Source organism: Mercenaria mercenaria, chromosome 2 (assembly GCF_021730395.1).
Source record: "Mercenaria mercenaria strain notata chromosome 2, MADL_Memer_1, whole genome shotgun sequence".
Lineage (NCBI taxonomy): Eukaryota > Metazoa > Mollusca > Bivalvia > Venerida > Veneridae > Mercenaria > Mercenaria mercenaria.
This window is the reverse complement of record NC_069362.1, coordinates 7,847,209-7,868,459: the sequence shown is the minus strand read 5'-3', so window position 1 is coordinate 7,868,459 and position 21,251 is coordinate 7,847,209. Positions and strand designations below refer to the sequence as shown.

The following is a 21,251-nucleotide window of genomic DNA, read 5'->3' as shown; positions in this document are numbered from 1 at the left end:
ACCCATATTTAAACTTGACCTAAACTTCATATCAAGACAAACATTCTGATGAAATTTCATGAAGATCCAGTTAAAAATTCAGCTCCTATTGCATACATCATTTTGATTTTCCATCTGAAGATTTGTTTAAAGAGCTGAACTGGATGAAATTCAATGAACAGCTGCATTATAAGAAAGCAATTTTAGTCTTTAAATCAATTAACAATCTTAGTCCATCCTATCTTCAAAGTAAATTTAAATTTGTACATAATCCTTACATTAATTTAAGATCAGAATCAAATAAATGTCTTGAAGTACCTTAACCAAACTTAGAACTGTACAGAAAATCCCTTGAATACTCGGGACCAAAAATCTGGAACACATTACCTCTTGAAATAAAAAATTCTAACAGTCTTGAGCAGTTCAAAAGATCCTATTTAACAAACTGGAAAATGAACAACATAAGATATGCTTAGAATGTTGTAATCATGCTATTGTCTAATTTGTATTTGAAATCTATTTGTAAATATTGTACATAATTTTGAGGCCCACTTGGAAGATTGGGCATGCCTAATAGTGTTGCCTCAATAGATAAAGTCATTATAATTATTATTGTTATTATTATTATACACATGATTTTTCTTTGATTTGACCTTGTGACCTAGTTTTTGACCCCAAATGACCCATATTCAAACCTGACCTAGACTTCATCAAGGCAAACATCCTTATCAAATTTCATGAAGATCCTTTGTAAAATGCAGCCTCTATTGCATACACATTTGATGTAGTGACCTAGTTTTTGACCAAAGAGGACCAATATTTGAACTTGACCTAGATTTCATTAAGCGGTCATTCTGATCAAATTTCATGAAGATCAAGTAAAAAATGCAGCATCTATTGCATACACAAGCTAAGTGCAAACTGACGACAGACGACGGATATCAAGTGATCACAGTAATGTCTTTTTATGGTAAAATTTCACCATAATGCCTAACCTTACTGAATATAACATGCTGAAGTAGATATTACTAACCTCCCATCATTTTCTTAGGTGGTAGTCTTGGAATGGATCTGTATGGGAATCTCATTAACAGGAGCTCATGAAATGCTAGAAAATCATTATATCTACGTAACGTTGTTGCTTTGTATCTCTGTAAAAAGAAAATCATTATATCTACGTAACGTTGTTGCTTTGTATCTCTGTGAAAAGAAAATCATTGTATCTACGTAACGTTGTTGCTTTGTATCTCTGTCATTAGAAAATCATTGTATCTACGTAACGTTGTTGCTTTGTATCTCTGTGAAAAGAAAATCATTGTATCTACGTAACGTTGTTGCTTTGTATCTCTGTCATTAGAAAATCATTGTATCTACGTAACGTTGTTGCTTTGTATCTCTGTGAAAAGAAAATCATTGTATCTACGTAACGTTGTCGCTTTGTATCTCTGTGAAAAGAAAATCATTGTATCTACGTAAACGTTGCGCTTTGCATCTCTGTGAAAAGAAAATCATTGTATCTACGTAACGTTGTCGCTTTGCATCCTGTGAAAAGAAAATCATTGTATCTACGTAACGTTGTCGCTTTGCATCTCTGTGAAAAGAAAATCATTGTATCTACGTAACGTTGTCGCTTTGCATCTCTGTGAAAAGAAAATCATTGTATCTACGTAACGTTGTCGCTTTGCATCTCTGTGAAAAGAAAATCATTGTATCTACGTAACGTTGTCGCTTGCATCTCTGTGAAAAGAAAATCATTGTATCTACTAACGTTGTCGCTTTGCATCTCTGTGAAAAGAAAATCATTGTATCTACGTAACGTTGTCGCTTTGCATCTCTGTGAAAAGAAAATCATTGTATCTACGTAACGTTGTCGCTTTGCATCTCTGTGAAAAGAAATCATTGTATCTACGTAACGTTGTCGCTTTGCATCTCTGTGAAAAGAAAATCATTGTATCTACGTAACGTTGTCGCTTTGCATCTCTGTGAAAAGAAAATCATTGTATCTACGTAAACGTTGTCGCTTTGCATCTCTGTGAAAAGAAAATCATTGTATCTACGTAACGTTGTCGCTTTGCATCTCTGTGAAAAGAAATCATTGTATCTACGTAACGTTGTCGCTTGCATCTCTGTGAAAAGAAAATCATTGTATCTACGTAACGTTGTCGCTTTGCATCTCTGTGAAAAGAAAATCATTGTATCTACGTAACGTTGTCGCTTTGCATCTCTGTGAAAAGAAAATCATTGTATCTACGTAACGTTGTCGCTTTGCATCTCTGTGAAAAGAAAATCATTGTATCTACGTAACGTTGTTGCTTTGTATCTACGTAACGTTGTTGTTTTGTATCTCTGTAAAAAGAAAATCATTGTATCTACGTAACGTTGTTGCTTTGCATCTCTGTAAAAAGAAAATCATTGCATCTACGTAACGTTGTTGCTTTGCATCTCTGTAATTAGAAAATCATTGTATCTACGTAACGTTGTCGCTTTGCATCTCTGTAAATAGAAAATCATTGCATCTACGTAACGTTGTCGCTTTGCATCTATGTAATTAGAAAATCATTGTATCTACGTAACATTGTAATTTGCACTGTACAGTAATTTTGTCAAATATGTCGTGTTTCATTGTTTGATACCATTATGTATATATTTTATCATAATTTTTCTTTTTTTAATTTAATGTACAACGCCAGTGAATATTTATGTGTAAAATAAGGCCTTTAATCAAATAAAGCAGTTTCAGTTTCAGGTTTCAGTTTCAACGTTGTCGCTTTGCATCTCTTAAAAACATATTTGTATTCATGTTAGTCTTAAACCGCCAAATATGTGACTTGGTGACAGACATGCATATGTTTAAGCCAGTAGAATTTTTTACTTTATTTACTTAAACAAGAGAACCTACAGATAATAATATTTTTCAACAGTTATTTTCAAATTGCTAATTAAATTATTAAGTGTCATAATACTAAAATTTTACTGCTGGTACCTTTTTTCTTAAATTACAAAATGCTGTTCCTTTTTGAATACTGGTCCAGTTTTGAAAATTCTTTCAGCATTATGAATCGCTAGATGATTGATTAAATATAAAATCAACTTATGAATGGTTTGGCATTCCTTCACTTTCAGCACAAAGCTTTGGTGCAATAAATGATCATTAATTTTTAAACAATACAATAATTTAAGTTGTAACATGTATACCTGACTAGTAACTTCATATTCCACATGTTTTAAGATAAGGCCTTTCTTTTCTGGCAGGAGTTCAACTTTGACTGTATCAAGCTCTAGCAGCTCATTATATGCAAATCCAAGGACATTTGGTGACTTTTCTCGTCTCAGTCGGACACTGGCTGATCGTAAGTCTGATAGATCACCTAATGTTGGCTTTGGCAACTCTGTTCAGTATAAAACAAATAACAGTCAGGGAAAGTATTTAAAACAACCTTATTTCTTACAAAAGAACTGCATGTAATTTTAATGAAACACTAAAGAGTATAACTAGAAGTAGTAGATACTACATACATTCTTGATAAATTTAAGACTAAACAGACTATTATCTGAGGATGGAATAATTTACAGTCGAGACATATAGCATTTTGGCCAATACTAAGATACACATTGATAGAAGGTGGTTACAAAATGTTTCCCTTCGGGAACATGTAACATAGCGAATAAACTTAACTTGGAAGTATGATACTGACCTTGACCCGAGAATGTTTCCAGCAGTTTGTCATTAATGTTTTTCCCTTGTTGTGCCAATGCTGTCAATGCTAATGCTTTATATAACCCATTCCTTGTCAGAAACCCTTGCTTACTATCAACTGCTTCCCATATCTGAAATATATAAATATCACTCAGTCATCAAAATGTGTGGCAATTGGTCTGCTGATGCGTCAAGTGTGGTGTGCTGTGTGATGTGTGCTTGTCACCTTCCGTTTTCAGCCTCCACCGCTGGCTAGCCCTCTGGTGAAAAAGGAGCCGAGTGCGTAAGTCTTCCCTGCCAGTACACAGCCTCTCTGCAGACAAGCCCTTTTGCAGTGCCTCCGAGTTGGCGCCACACGGTAACTGAGCACCTTGCGGCCTCAGGTAGAACTGCAGAGGACTCGGAGGAGGTCTGCCCCCAGACATGTGGCATGCCAGGCCCACCGGTGTGTGGACACGCCCTGATGCCTATGAACAGACCCCCAGCTATGGGACAAATAGCTCCTGTGTTCCCAGGATAGGGTTTTATCTCGGAACTAAGGGTGAGGTAACCCCAAAAGAAACCTAGAGAGTTGAAGACAGAGGTGCTGGGCCATTGGCACTCTCTTAACGAACCACAGCACCATGCAATATCGCTATGTCTACACAGCCACCCGGTATTCACCAACGTGCTGCGAATGACAAGTAGAAGAAGTCATCAAAATATGTGAATTAAGACAACTCCTATAGCTGTGAGTTGTCATAAACTGAATTTGCTTCGGGACTTAATACTAACACAGTGTGTGCGTATGTGTTTGGGTTTAGCGTCTTTTTCAACGATGTGTTTCATATAAACGACCGTGTCTACTTGTAGCAGGGAGCACAATGCCCAGCTTTATAGTGCTGCTTCACTGGAATAATATGCCATAGATGTGCTATGATACCCTAACCAGTCACATAACACTGACATCAAATTGAAAAATCCTCAGTGCTATCCTCTTAATGCTGAGTACCAAGTGATTAAAATTTTAAAATGTTTTCCTGACACAATTCTGTAAGTAAAAATGGTGGTCCTTTTGCCCAAAAGTCGATCACAGCCAAACAATCTGCACCAATCTGGAAGAGATTCATGTCACAAAACATCCACAGAGAGGTTCTTGCACAAAAGTTATCTGAAGTTTCTCATTTCTTCTGTAGTAGTTTCTTTTGTATTCAAGAAGAACTGTTTAAACAAACTTGACAGATTATTCTGGCCATATTTAATAAAGATTCACCAAGCTGTTTAACTGCAGAAGAAGCCTGCATGAGTCAGCCTAGACTAAAACACTGAAAACTACTATGTACTGCATTTTTATTGTCAATTTAAATGCATGTCCAAGTAAAAATTAAAGCAACACTTTCACAAGATATATCATAACCAATGAGATATTATTCTATGGAATAACAAGGGATCCATGATGGCCCTAGATTGCTCACCTGAATTTCAGGGCTTAAACAGGCTAGAGAGTGTGCAATTTTGGAAGAGGACCATGCTATGCTCCAGATGAAGTTCCAGAGAAAATAAATGTTAAGTACATAAATTAGTGTAACAGGTGACAAACAGTTCAAACACTATACTAAGGTACTTAGGTCTTTATAAATCGGTGGGAAAAACACAATCTGACTAAAGTACATCTCCTATAACGCTACGCATAGGATCTGAGAACGACCTATTAATAGCCTCGTTCTGACGACCCTTTCGCTAGCCAATCAGAGCCTAACTTACAACATCTTGCAAATCTACATGTAGCCTTGACTTTTGATTGTCGTAATGTATCAGATAGCCGGCTAGCTCAGTCGGCAGGCTATTTGTTTCGTAAGCGAGGGGTCCCAGGTTCGAGCCCTGGAATGACTGCACATTTTTCTTACACTTTGACATTCGAACAAGTCGTCTGACTGGATAAAATAACAAGAGCTGTCCATAAGACAGCCAAGCTCGACTATTCGAAATATTGTCCCAGAGGCAGGAAAATATTACCTAAAAAGGTTAAATATCAAAAGAGTTTTAAGTTCAAAAGGGGGAATAATTTGACCAAAATGCATATCAGTTATGGGACTTGCTGCTATCAACTAGTTTTATAACCCCTAAGGCACATGTGAAGTTTCAATTCAATATCTGCATTAGTTTTGGAGATAGAAACTCGCAACTAAAACTTTAACCAGAATTTTCAAAGTCCAAAAGGGGGCATAATTTGCCCAAAATACATGCCAGAGTTATGGAACTTGATCCAGCGAAGTTAGTAATTGATCTAGAAATAGAAAAAATAAGTTTCAAATCTATATGCCTTTTAGTAATAGCAGTATGTACTTGCACGCAAAACTTTAACCAGAATTTGCTAAGTCCAAAAGGGGGCATAATTTGGCCAAAATGAAGGTCAGAGTTATGGGACTTGCTGCTATCAACTAGTTTTATAACCCCGAAGACACATGTGAAGTTTCAAATCAATATCTGCATTAGTTTTGAAGATAATAACTTGCATGTAAAACTTTAACCAAAATTTTCTATGTCTAAAAGTGGGCATAATTTCCTCAAAAAAAATGTCAGAGTTATGGAACTTGACCCAGTGAGGTTGGTAATTGATCTAGAAAAAGAAAAAATAAGTTTCAAATCTATATGCCTTTTAGAAATAGCTGTATGTAACTGCACACAAAACTTCAACCAGAATTTTCTAAGTCCAAAAGGGGGCATAATTTGGCCAAAATGAAGGTCAGAGTTATTGGACTTGCTGCTATCAACTAGTTTTATAACCCCGAAGACACATGTGAAGTTTCAAATCAATATCTGCATTAGTTTTGGAGATAATAACTTGCATGTAAAACTTTAACCAAAATTTTCTAAGTCTAAAAGGGGGCATAATTTGCTCAAAATACATGTCAGAGTTATGGGACTTGACCCAGAGAGGTTGGTAATTGACCTAGAAAAAGAAAAAATAAGTTTCAAAGCTATATGCTTTTAATTGATGGACTTGCATGCAAAAACTTAACCAAGGTGTGACGCCGACGCCGACACCGACGCCGACGCCGACGCCAGGGTGAGTAGAATAGCTAGACTATTCTTCGAATAGTCGAGCTAAAAATAGCAATACTGGAAATCCAAAATATACAGAAGACAAATGTGAATGGGTCGTTCTCAGATCTTCGTTTAGAAGATCAAGTACTTTAGTCAGATTGGGAAAAACACAAACAGACATTGGAGCAGGCTGAAGGTATTTTGGAACATCTCTCTAAGTGCCCCTATTTGTGTACCTTGTAAAATTGGGAGAGTACCTAATAATGATGTAATTTTCTTTTTACCATGAAAACATCAGCAAGTCACTTAAATTTCAAATTTTCTGATATCATAATTGTACAACAGTCATTTCTTCAAATTGTGTTTATGAAGTGTCAGCTTTTAAATTACTAAATAGTAGTATTACTGTGGTCTTTTGTTATCATCTGAGGTTAATCTGTGACTTTTTCATTATTTCTTTAAGGTAGTTCTGCACGTCTGATAAACCGAAAGTGATGGCGTAACGTCATTTATCCGAAAAACATAGAATAAAGCCTGGATTCAGCGTACAGAAATGAAAATCATTTTATGAATTAATCGAAACTTGTGAGTAAATTTATTACAATGGCACTATTGCTATATTTCTGAAGTCAAAATATGTTATTAAAACATATGACACTTTAAAAAGTTCAAAATAATGTCTTAAAATGTCCACTTCACTTTAATAATGGTCAAATATCTCAAAAATAAGCACACAGACCTATACATTTTATTCCACCAAATAATAGGCCACATGTTTATTTACAACTGTGAGAAGTTTCATCAAAATCTATATTGTAGAAAAATTTCTATGTTATGAAAGTTATGATTTTCCCATAGGCTCGCATTATGAAATATTGCGTGAGATCCACATTTTTCAAATCAGTCTAGAAAAAAATCAAGCACACGACCCTATCAGTTTTATTTGCTGAATTTTCTAGGTATATTCTGAAGTTTTGAAAAGTCAGAGTTTAATCAAATTCTACACTGTAGAAAAAGTTTCAATCCAAACGTGCAGAACTACCTTAAAGAACCATGATGGATTAATCATCAGTAAGGATAGGTAACAGACTACTAATATGTGTGTGGGTCTGTTGTTAATTTCTGCACCATGAACATAATTATGAAATGATATCTCAGAAAAATGAATCATTTCAATTACTCAAACACTGCTGCACTTCTACATCATCTAATAAGTACAATTTTACCCTTAGCCTGCTGGCCACAAGTGATTCTGCCTTTGCGACAAGTGCAGACCAGTCAGAATCTTTTTTGGTAAGCACCCCTTTTAACAGTTAATGGTACTGTCCAAATTGAAAGATGGAAAAGTTCATTATAGAAATTTAGCAGGATAAGACCTTTTACCATAAAAGACCTGTGCATAAATATCAAAACTACAACAACCTGCCTTGAAAGATCACCATTTTTTCTTACATCCTGTTACAAGAGACGACTTGTTATGAGAGACCACTTTTTAGAGACACCACGAGCCAAAGGTCAAGCACAAAAGTACTGTAACTGTATATACATGTATTAGTAAAGAACAAGATACAAGTCTTGCACTCAGTCCTCAACCTGTTGTTATTAGAGATAACTTGTTATGTGAGACCACTTGTTATGAGAAACCATTTATTATGAGCTAATTTGCCGATATGGGTTTTTCAGTGTACCAACACAGAGCAGGTTATAATTATAGTGCAAAACAGGACTTTAATGTTTTGTTTCACATCTCATTAACATCAAAATAAATCTATAAAATATAATAACAAAACTTTTTTATCCTCCCCTCATACAAGATATAGCACAAAATCGGCCTGCCTAATAAACTTTGCTTTATCTAGTCAGTGTCAAGATATCACTTTAAATTTGCAGGAAATTTTGAAATCAGCACATATTTTATCAAATTTTTGCATTGAAACCGTCACAGTTGTATTGGAAATGTTTGAACTTAGAAAATGAGCAGTCAAATCATAGGTTTTTATCCAGAAACAAAAAAGTTATTGATATTTTTCACTTTTACAGCACTTCAGCCGGAAATTTTGAAAACACTTTTTTTCCGAATTTTTCAGTGAAACTGTTATCATTGTATTGGAAATGTTCTAACTAAGAAAATAAGTGGTAATATCAAAAGTATTTATCCAGGAACAAAAAAGTTCCTGCAATTTTTCAACTTTATCCACAAATTGAATTGCATTAATTTTACAAACGTCATATAATGATGACATCTAGTCTGCATGCAGTTGCTCTTTCCAATGACTCTTTTCCCAATTTTCTGAGCAGGTAGGATAAATAGAATATTAGATTACTGTCTGAAGAATTTAAATTTATAAGGCTTGTCTGCGAAAAATATAAGGCTCGGCAGAGCCTCGCCTAATATATTTTCTTCAACTCGCCTAATAAATTTAAATTTATCAGACAGTAACCTAATATTCTCTATATACCTGATGGAATCAAAGAGATACAGCAAACCCAAGTATTTAGACCCTACTATAGTTGCCTCTTCCTATCATAAAAGGGTAAGACAGATTCTAGTTCATTTCATACACAGGTTGTCCCAGACCCACATTTTACATAGTACAATTTTTAGCATATTAATTAAATGTTACCAAAATTGTGATTTTCTACTAGACTCCCATTCTAAAACTTCTTAAACCAGGGCACATCACATAAGACACCCACTTTTTATCTTGACCCTGGACATGAGGCAATTCTAAGTTTGCAAATCTCAACACATGCTTTTTTCTAATTTGTGTATCCTGCCTACTTAATCTACGAAGTCTATAATTAGCCCAAATAATCTAATTAGGTTTCTTTTATATGGAAGTGAACACTTGACACAGAAGTATTTTGACATAATACTACTACTAAATAAAAAAAGTTTTTTAACTTGTCCCATAATTAGGTAAATGCAAACTAAATTCTTTTGTACATTAAAACCCTTACTGTTCCTTAACCTCAGTATAACAAATTTCTAGTTGCGCAATTTTCATAATACATAAAAATATTTATCTTCTGTTATAAATCACACTGGTGTGTCACAACAAGCATAAAATTTAGAAACAGGCAACAACTGCAAAATTTAATGCAATATTTTCAAAGGCTAAGATTAATAAAAAATCTTAGAATTATTAGAGGTACACCTTAAAACAAATACATGTGTTTTTTTCAACTTTCTTGTTTTATAGTGGGACCAATAAAATATATCTCACAAATGGTAAAGGCATAATTATCAGAAAGATATATTATGTTGTAGACAAAGGTCATAATTATATACACTTCTGGATGTTTTTATTAAGCTTGCAGGCATTTTGTACTGCTCAAGTGGGCACTTGTGTAGAACCATCAATATTCCTCCACAGACACTTGGGGTTCGGACCTCCACACACCCCATTCTCCTACGCCCCTGGTTAAGTTTAGCCAATATATTTTAGCATTTTACCATGTATTGAGCATAGGTGACGATCATAAAAAGCATTTTGTAACATTTCAGCGTGTTTTTAAAAAATGCATTTTTACCATCAATGCTCTCAATACTAGAAGATATGCAACTTCTCACGAACAATGGGAACACTTGCTTGCGCTGGACCCTCGCTTTGTGTAGTGCATGTCATAAACCGGGAACCAAAATTGTTACTCTTACGGCTATGTTAAACCAGATCATCACTTCTTTATGTAAACAAACCTCGTGTAACACCTGGTGAAGCGATAATCCGGTTATAATGCAGTCGAAGCTGTATCAATTTTCACCCCCTGGTACCGGCGCCCCCAAGTACAGGTGGCACTCACACATACAGCGATCGATAAGCAATTTTGGAGGAGCGGTGGTGTAAGTATTTCTTAATTCAAAACTTTTTGTAAAATGAAAGATATCTGAGCCCTGGTGAATAATTGATGACTATGTTCCGTGAGTGTCACAGCATTTCATCTTGAAATAAACAAAATACGGCGAGTTAAACGTGAACGTTTGACTTGAAAATGTCAAATGTAAAAAAAATCACGTAAAATACTCAGAAAATACTCCAGATGTATTCATTTTTGATACAGCTTCGTATAGTCATATCTTCCTACAATAACCAGTTCAAATTCCAAGACTTAATTTGTTATATTTAAAGAATGACTCGTGTTTAAAGAAGGTAAGTGGTTTCAAAACGGCACTCACATTGCACAGTTGTGCATTTTTTTTGACGCTCACCAAGTACAGCTAGAGAAAGGTCTTCAGAAATGTGGAGAAGTCGTCAGCTCTAAGGCAACTACAACGGAAAAGAGATGAATCGGACTGGTTAGTTATGTGTGGCAGAGATTACACCACCAAGAACAGTTTGATGTTGGATTAAACAGTAGTTAATGGAACTAGTCATTACGTCTCATGTCTGCTATTAAATCGGAATGACTCGCATCGATTCCTGAGAGAGCCAAACAAGAACTCATTAATTGATAAATTCCTTGAATTAATAAGATATTAAAATATGAGCGTCTTTTGTTCCGAACAGACGTTTTAACAAATTCTTTGGTGGCTGATATATGCCATTCCGTCTTTCCGCTAATTTTAGGCGCCGATTTATAACGTAAATATCTACTTTTCGCTCAGCGCCCCACTAATTATCATGTTTTCAATCCATGCTCTCGCCCTTTCTTATTCCTAGTATTTTCTGTATGGAGAATCGCAGACAAAAAATTTAGATTTAATATGTAAATCGTCGGGGGGAGTCGAGCGAAAACTGGCTGATCAGCGGGCTCCGAGCAAGAAGTTGAGGTTTGAAAGGCATAACATTGGTGGGCACCCGGGCACCCAGCCGCTTTACATCTTGAATCTCACTCAACGCCAGCATCCCCCTCACCCTCCCCCCCCCCATCCCCATAATCGTGTTTTCGCTCCGCGTCGCCTCATGTTATCGAATTTTTGCTCGCTAAGGCTTAAAATAAAATTAAGTTTGTTTGACCTTTACCGACCGACCCGAAAAAATTGCCCCGACTCAAATAATTTTATTGCATTCCAGAGAAAAAAAATATTTTTATTTTCTTATCAAAGGGAAAAACTTATTTTGGTGCTTGCAACTGGCGATTATCTTATTTAACAAATACGTACATAATTATTCCATATTACTCGACATAAAATAAGAACATGTACCATTCTTTGTCTTTTATTTATCTCATTGTTATACTGTTAAATGTTTTAAGATCATATAACACATTATGACGAACAAATGACTTAAAATACTTGATTTCTAAATTAATATATTCTACATCTGCTAAGGTAAATGCATCAATAGATCTGAGAAAAACATTGAAAAGTTAAGTTGGCATGTTTTTGGCCGCTCTATCTTCAAGCGAGAGGAGACCAGGCGCAAGCATGAGACAACACGCGATGCGATGACCCCTAAAAACCGCAGACGGCACCCAGCACACGGACCACACCCGAATGTATGACAGCAGACCTCAGCTCACCACGGCTCCGCACCAAAACGATGCCACGAAGCAAGTCAAGAGCTGCTACCAAACACTCAGTGCTAGAAAGCTGTCTGATATATGTCTGTGCTAAAACAAGAACGACAATATTGGCATTATTGTCCACGAAAACGGCACGCGTTAAATATTCATGAGACAGCCCAATTCTTCAGCTAGTAAAACTAAAATACGGACTGACCGGGCCTACCACACAAAACACCAACTGATGCACCCCAGACACACTTCACCTTGCAAGAAGCAACGCAACATAGGCACCACACAACATTATAGTGAAGCATTACAGACAACGGAATGCAACCAGGGCCTCACCAGTACCATTGTGATGCATTACAGACACTTCATATCGCAAGAAACAACGCAACATAGGCATTACCAACACTATAGTGAAGCACTACGGACAACGGATGCAACTTGGGCCTCACCAGTACCATAGTGATACATTACAGACACAACCTAGGTTTCGCCAATACTGTAATTATTCACTATAGAAGCTTCACTACGCAAAAAAGCAAAGCAACCTAGGCATCACCAGAACCTATAGTGGTGCACTACAACCACTTCACAAGCAAGCAACGCAACGCAACGCAATGCAATCTAGGACTCGCCAGTACTATAAGGACGAAATCCTAGTGACCCGAAGCAACTTCAGGTCAACCAACCTTAAATAGCAAGGTGCATCTTTTGCAATGAAAAACCTTTGGTGCACTGTTTAAGACAATAATGCCCTTGTGATAGGCCCGATAAAGGCAAACATAGCTTCACCAAACTGAGCGGACCGTGTCCATAACTGACAGACGACAACGCAAATTACACTGAACTGTTCCGAATAAAATTCATCACACCAAACGCATAGATATATCTCTAGTTCGGCGTCTACCGTATAAATCGCCACAAAACAAACACCCAACCGGTTATTGTTTAGCAATCTAATTAACTCGATATCTCGCCTGATCCCCTCAATTCAACATTATTTGAGCGACAGTCCTAACATTTAAGGTATAATTACCGATTCATAAAAATTACAAAACACATAAATAACTGCCAGTGAGCCTTATCTTTTATCTAGAAGCTAAGATATAAATGAAAATACCTAAGCTAAAGTAATACACAAGTTCATGTAATTTCTTTCCTATATATTCTTTTACAGAAAATGTCTTAAACATTAATTTAATTTCCGATATCCTAAAAAAGCAGACAGCTCCAGTTAAAAACATTCTAACGAATGCTGTTATTTATCAACACAATACACCTGAATTCCATAAATCGGGAACTATCCAAAAGTTAATTTCCAGGAATTATCTATCTACGGTACTTTGAAGTTCCTTCGACTTGGCTTCTATCACAGAACATTCATTCGTAACTTCTTTGAGTATGATTATAATTGGGATATCGGAGACTTCACAGTGTACGTTGCACTAACAGCTCACTGACATCTTCAATAAACGCCATATAAGAAATCTGTACCCTGAAAGTATAATACAAAACGCAGCAAATCTGACACAAATTTCTCCAGAATGTCAGGTCTTTCACCAAAAAAACTAAGTTAACCATAAAAAACTACTGCATTAGCAACCTTAGGGGTGTGGCGGGAGGGTAAGTTTATCTTTACTGAACGACATGTAGAAGAACTGTAGATTCTGTCAGTGTATAATAACGGTCTATTCGCCCTTTCAGACGCAATGTGAGAAATCTGCACGGGCTTTTTGCTTTTATATCGAACAACTGGCTGTGTTCTCGGCTCGCTGAACATGCACATCAGTACTGTATTAATAAAACGAGAACCAGTTCAACTGAATAATAAAGGCCGATTAATCCCGAATCCTTAGCAACTAACAAACATTTTAAGTCTCGAGGAATAAATGAAATTATTTTAAGGAAATAATTTATATTATTCCATATTACTCGACATAAAATAAGAACATGTACCATTCTTTGTCTTTTATTTATCTCATTGTTATACTGTTAAATGTTTTAAGATCATATAACACATTATGACGAACAAATGACTTAAAATACTTGATTTCTAAATTAATATATTCTACATCTGCTAAGGTAAATGCATCAATAGATCTGAGAAAAACATTGAAAAGTTAAGTTGGCATGTTTTTGGCCGCTCTATCTTCAAGCGAGAGGAGACCAGGCGCAAGCATGAGACAACACGCGATGCGATGACCCTAAAAACCGCAGACGGCACCCAGCACACGGACCACACCCGAATGTATGACAGCAGACCTCAGCTCACCACGGCTCCGCACCAAAACGATGCCACGAAGCAAGTCAAGAGCTGCTACCAAACACTCAGTGCTAGAAAGCTGTTTAACAAACACCATGCGTCCCGTCTCCTCTCGATTTATTGATTTTTTCCGCCACAATAAATTTTGCAAAAATTTATCCCCCAAAAAATCAACACAAAGAAATATTAGACATTTACAATTTTCTATTAAAGCATCTCTGTGACCGCGGCAAATCTCAAGTAAAATGCAATGAATCCGCGCGAAAGAAATTATAGCGAACGCATAAAATATAGGTAAACATTCAATCCACACGGCAAGCCAACCGCTGGAGTCGAAAATATCACGCGGTGTTACCGAAAGATACTGTAATATTTCTAATACGAATGATCAGTACGTACAGGAAAAACTAATTAAGCGTATTGATGCACTTATCCCTAATAGCATAAATCTGAACAACATTTTACCGGGAAAAAAGTTGCTGTGGCATAACACATTATAGTGTGATTTGGTTAACTGTAAAAATCTTGGGCAAACTAGATCTTAACAAAATAATTCGATGTTAGGTTATTTGTGACGTCAGAACTTCTGAATCACAGTAAGTAGTCATGAAAAATTATTTGTTTTATTTGCGTGTATACATGGTAAAAGTACATACATAGTTTCAAATCACCAAAAATTCGTAATTTCGGATATTGTTTAATAGTTTACCTAAATCAATGAAGAATTGTATCAACTTTTGGCACACACAAGTTTTATTTGAATTTGTGTCCAAATTGTGAAATAATTGTCATAAATTTAAACCTCTAGCATGTAAAGCGTCGGTAGCGATGAACATTTTCTCAGAAACTGCTTGAACTATTTGGTCTTTTGAATGTTTGACTCGGGGGATATTGCCCATAAGAAAATAGTATCTTAATATTTCATAGAATCGCGTTAAATTAATGGAATTATGGGCAAGCTACACTGGTTTCGTTTTGTATTTTCAACAAAATAAAATCCCCTTTCTGATTTGTCTTAGAATTTATTAAACGTATAACCAAATACTGTCCGTAAAAGACAGGTCAGCCTCTTCTCTAAATACCGGATCCCACCGACGCTTGAATCTACCAGTACACTTAATTAATCTGAATAGGTGGCCTGCCAAAATAGGCTAATATGAAAACAACTGTAAACATCCTTTATTCGTAGTTATAATAAATCTGCAATAAAACAGGTTTATGTCTACCGCCGCAAAAATGAATTTGATTCCGTATGACAACCCTGTAATAGATTACTTTAAAACACTCTCATATAAAAACTAATGAAAATAATGCTCGTAAGGTATGATAAACTTTGATGAGAACCCTTACACTAAACCATACGTCATGAATAAACATGATGACGTATTCACTAAGTATAGGCTATACTTTTACCGGTTATAATTGTCGAAATATTTCAAATGCTTTTAAAAGCAGTGCTACACATTATCAGAGAATCGGTAGAGATTTCCGACCAATGAAATAAAATGTGTATTTTATACTTCTTTGTTCTAAATAAAGAATGTCTTGAACTTTTCAATTTGAAGGCGAAGCAGGCCATTTCAAATGCCATTAAAACGACCAGGCACGTGATTGGTTTTGAATAAAATATTTATATGAAGGCACCCAAACATAATCGCCACTGAATTTGATTTCTTTATTCGACAAGTCGGTACCCCAGATAAATGGGGAATAATATAATAGTTCTAGAACAATTCTATCGGAAGTTATGCCACATTTATGCCACGTGTCAGGCAACAGTTTGCGTGACACCAATGACCTTTAATCCAAACCTTCACCCCAAGCATTTGCAGAAAAAACAACTGTTTACCCTGATTGGTAATCCAAAAATAGTCCTAAAAAAAAAAACAAAAAAAAAACGGGTTTTACCGACTGTAATATCGCAGAATCCTAGTATTGTTAAATCTAAATAAATCTCAACCCTTATGTGGTGATAGGCTTGCTAAATCAACAGAATGAGCCGGATGAAGCAGAGACGAAACAATCCACATACATCTGCAGTCCTGAATAAAAATTATTCTGTGAAACAATCGTTTTTTTGTTTGTTTTTTTTTTAATTTACTTTCTGAAGTGTAGTGGTCAGAATTCGGATCACCATCTGTAGGTCTACAAATCAGGCTCTGAACCCCAAAATTTCAATCATTATTGCTTTGTTTTTTCGTTTGCCAAGTGCTATCAAATCCTTAAATACATTTAAAGCCGCAAAACCACCTCCAGTAAAATCGTCTAGATAGTTCTGCTGTTTGCCTGATTTCATGTTTGATTTCAACACAAAATTCTTAAATGCCCACCACGACCTAGTAACCTTTTCTTTTTAACCACGGAAACTTCATGAAAATCATTCTTAAATTACAAGTAATATACAGCCATGATGGATAATCAAGGCCCTTCCTTAAATAAATGAGTTTTACAGCTTCGTATGCAAAAACTTATTCAATCAATCTCTTATCATCATAGTTTTAAGAGCATAGCATAGAATGACTACTTTACATTGAAGAAACCAAATGTGTTCGAAATTTAACTTAATACACTAATTTCTGTACATATTGTTACATTGATTAAATATAGTATTAAGTCATTAAACGCCTTGTTTTGGCCTAATCTTTGTCACCGTCAACTTGTTACTAAATACTTGTATATTTCAATCTTTTCATGCAAATCATGTAAAAAATACCGTCGTGGAAATACAAAGAATACAGGTATTTTGTGGCGTATCTTTAAATCCTAGCAAATTTTGCAATGTTATCCATTCCTCAAAAGGAAGTGTTGTATCAAAATAAAAACTTTCTGTGTCAGTCCAGTGTTTGTGTTAGCAGAGAAGACTATTAAACGTACTAGACGGTATGCGTTTTGCGTTTTTTGATGACAAGTCCCTTGACCTAGATCTTGACCTATTTTAGAAATTTAACAGCTGTTATTTTGGGTCGATATAGTCTACTTTGACCGGTGAATTTGCTAAGTTAACTATATCGATATTTCTTTTTTTTTTTTTGAGCTATGAGACGAAATTTCATTTGAACTTCATCTCCGGGCGCGACCCCAATCTTGACCCTAAAATGTCTCTGAAATGTTCTACTTGCAAATTATCCCGGGATGTGGGTTTTGATACTTCACTGAAAAGTTATACTGACTGCAGGACACTCCCGAATGTGGAGCGAAGTATGTGCTTTTTTATGGAAAATTTGAATATTAATGAAGTAATTGCACATGCAGTGACGTGTACTCGCCCGAACCGTTTCCGCTGCGTCATTAACCTGCACACATCGCCACCACAAGTCTGTTATGTTTTAAGACCAGGATGCGGGCGATATCACCCGACGCAACTGAAACTGCCCACCGAGCACACGCCATGCTAAAACTTGTACATGTAACAAAGCATTTCTGAACTTTATCACTGATTGGTTAGATATGTCGCCGCATAAATAATGAACGCTTACGACCACTGCATATAGAATAATTCTGCCCGAGTGTTTTCAGCCTGACCGTCGGTAGACAGTCTAAAATGTCTTTCTTACAAAAAACGTTTTGATAACTAAATGCCCCCTTTGACCGGCAATAATGCCAAATTGATATATTCGTCTCTGAAAATCTGTTCAAGGGAGGAAAGCAGATGTGCCGCCAATAAGACACTGGTAAGACTAACAGAAGGTATGATTTAATTTGCGCATCTTCCCACAGACTGTAACTTTTTGTTCAATATTAGACATGCTGACCATACAGACGAGCCTAGTATAGATGACCTATACACTTACACCGCCACACCCTCCTTGAAATTTTACCTCTAACCATGACATAGTCTTGTGAAATACCCGAACCATATAAAATACTTAAAAATCAATAATATTATTAATACACCCACCAGCATTATCTTGTAACTGTCTGTTTCTTCCTTCTCGATATCGTTTGCACAATTACCGGTCCCTCGTGCTCCAAGGTCATGTGGAGGTATCTGATTCCGCACCTCGTTCCTGGCCGGCCTTTTGTTTCTCTCCTCTCGTCCTATGGTGATATTCCTGTTGTTGACGATTTTGCTCTTACATTTTGCCTGTGACCTTCGTCCTTCCTTTCCCGGCCTTGTCGTTTAGGTCTAACACGTTCATGCGGCATCTCAATTTAAGATTACTTTAAGTTTATCTTTACTGAACGACATGTAGAAGAACTGTAGATTCTGTCAGTGTATAATAACGGTCTATTCGCCCTTTCAGACGCAATGTGAGAAATCTGCACGGGCTTTTGCTTTTATATCGAACAACTGGCTGTGTTCTCGGCTCGCTGAACATGCACATCAGTACTGTATTAATAAAACGAGAACCAGTTCAACTGAATAATAAAGGCCGATTAATCCCGAATCCTTAGCAACTAACAAACATTTTAAGTCTCGAGGAATAAATGAAATTATTTTAAGGAAATAATTTATATTATGGCAAGTGAGAAAGCAACCCGCGGCCGGCTAGTAGAAATCGATAAAGCGGACTGTTTATCATCTCGTGTATTCCGAAAACGTGTCAACTATGCCGATAACGTTGCCTAAGGCCATAGGATGCAGACGACAATCAAACCGCTTATAACCGGAAGGCAATCTGACGAAAGGACATAATTTTACAAATCTAGTATCTAATTTACCCGCTAAACGTAAAGAAACCAAAACGTCATGCCGGTACTTTTCCATTCCACGAGCACGTGCGAGCTATCGTAATATCTAATTTCCATCACTCGACGTTACTTTTGTTTACACATACACAAAAAAAAAAAAAAACGCGCGTAGTGCATTCATTTTTTTGTTATTATCGCATCAATATTTTTTTAGCACCGCTTAAGAAGTAATATAGTTTGAATTCTATAACGATTTTAATAAGATATCGACAGGAATGTAGGCAAAATTCTATAAAAACGGTCAAATTTAAATTTAGTTCTTTGTAAAATTTCAAACAGTGCGGTCTTAAAATTACTTATTTCTTTCTAAGAGTAAATAAATGATAAATTCTATGGGCATAAAGTTCAGACTTTTGACCAGAAGGTACAAAAAAAAAACAATAAAAAATCTTAAATAATGAAAAAGCGTCAGCAATTTAAATACATGGCGTAAAACGACTTTTGGCAAACAGATTTATGTTAGTGCGGCAAAATAGCTCACAGAGGTAGGATATCCACAATTATCGTTTGACACATTTACTGTCAGTTTATACAGGCTATTGAATTCGCTTTAAGAAATTAAAGAAGAAACTTTTTTATTGATTAATTCAAAGAACCGAGGCGGTACAACAGTCAAACAGTGATGTGTTATATGGCGCGAAAACATGACGTAATTCCATGACAATCTCGGGCAACTGTAACGCTTTGATCTCCGCTTCAGATGCCGTGATACCTACACACTTCTTTTAGCTCTTTGAGGCGGGTGTTACTTGATGATGAAAACAAGGACAAGGACTAAGTTTATCAACAGATTAATTACCGATAATCGTTTACGCTTTTTATTACGCTTTCAACATTGGGTGGATTATGATAATTGTGTCCATATTTTTGGGACACTTTACAAAATAATCATTTTTCGGCAAATAAGTCTTGAGAAAGTGAAAATAACTAGTCCTAACATTTTTGGAAAATACGGTAAGGGCTAGACTGTGATTATTTTTACTACCGATGCAGTTATTATGGAGAGCAACTAGGTGGTGGTGATTACTAAAATACCCTGAAAGAAAAATGTCTGCTGTGAAAACGAAATTTAAGAAGAACAAATATGATTGATTACAAAGGAAACGTAATGTACATGAGATTATTATTTGTCTACTATGTGTTATATCTGAAAATTGCTTGTACATAATACTGCTTTCATAACAGTGACAGTATTACGGCATTTGACAGGCGAGTGGTGGGAAATTTGATTATCTGTGAAAATATATTATGAACTGACTTAATTGTTGATTTCAAAATGTCTTTAATCAGAGATTGTTTTGAAATGCATTTGTTCGAAGTGAGAAAATCTCAGTTTCCGAATTTCAAGAATTTGACACGAACGTAAATGTTTTGAAATATGACAAGCTAGATAGTTTTAATATTTTAATTTTGTAATGCCAGAACAAAGAGGTATAAAAATCTTATACTTCTTTTGCCAGGACAGTGGCATAATAAATGTCTGATGTCGGGGAAACCCAATCTTGTTTCTGTTCTTAGTAACATGACCAATACGTGCAAGTAGCTTAAAGCTAAAAATGATCACTTTTGCTTGCATACTGCCATAACCGTTGTAAAAACCTTCTAAAACTCATAAAAAGCTATTGAATTAAGCATCAAACACTCGTTGAAAATAAGCTGTAGTGTGTTTAGATGCCAAATATTTTCCCGACTATATCGTTTTGTACTTTTAAGCGCAGATGTAGTGAAAACATTTTTGATATATATATATAAAGAAAAAGTATAGACATGAAAGATACTACTTTGCCTTATGTTCAAATTAAGTCTGTGCCCATATTGTGTGTGCATGAATAGGGCTAGGGGTTTATTACAAGCATACATTTAACAGAGCATCTTCCAAGATTATCTACAAGCAATAGGAATTAATAAATAGACTTCAATTTTTATTATTACTGAGACAACAAACATTAAAAAAAACTAAAATTTAATAAAATTATTTACCTACCTACCTACCCACTGTAAAAATACTGGGTCGGTAAAGGTCAAACAAACTTAATTTTAATTTAGGCCTAACCACTCCGCGTTTTACTTTTTAAATTCTCGTGTTTTCGCTCGACGGGGTCGCGTGGCGAATTGATGAAACGGTATAAATCATCCACC

The 21,251-nt window shown here is 35.8% G+C and overlaps 1 protein-coding gene and 1 long non-coding RNA gene across 2 annotated transcripts in view; both read right to left on the bottom strand.

Annotated features, from left to right (window-relative positions):
- Nucleotides 1-21,251, bottom strand: part of LOC123563118 (sorting nexin-8-like) — a 49,843-nt gene that overhangs the window by 23,591 nt on the left and 5,001 nt on the right. Inside the window, exons 3-5 of the mRNA XM_045355716.2 lie at nucleotides 3,675-3,807; nucleotides 3,175-3,368; nucleotides 1,013-1,130 (exon numbers count right to left, since the gene is read on the bottom strand). Coding sequence (XP_045211651.1) covers nucleotides 1,013-1,130; nucleotides 3,175-3,368; nucleotides 3,675-3,807 — 445 coding nt within the window. The remainder of the gene's footprint in view (nucleotides 1-1,012; nucleotides 1,131-3,174; nucleotides 3,369-3,674; nucleotides 3,808-21,251) is intronic.
- LOC128550293 (uncharacterized) lies at nucleotides 11,847-18,880 on the bottom strand. Its single transcript, XR_008368208.1, has 2 exons — nucleotides 18,319-18,880; nucleotides 11,847-13,652 (listed from the first exon to the last, which is right to left on the bottom strand). It is a non-coding gene; the product is annotated as an uncharacterized LOC128550293 (long non-coding RNA).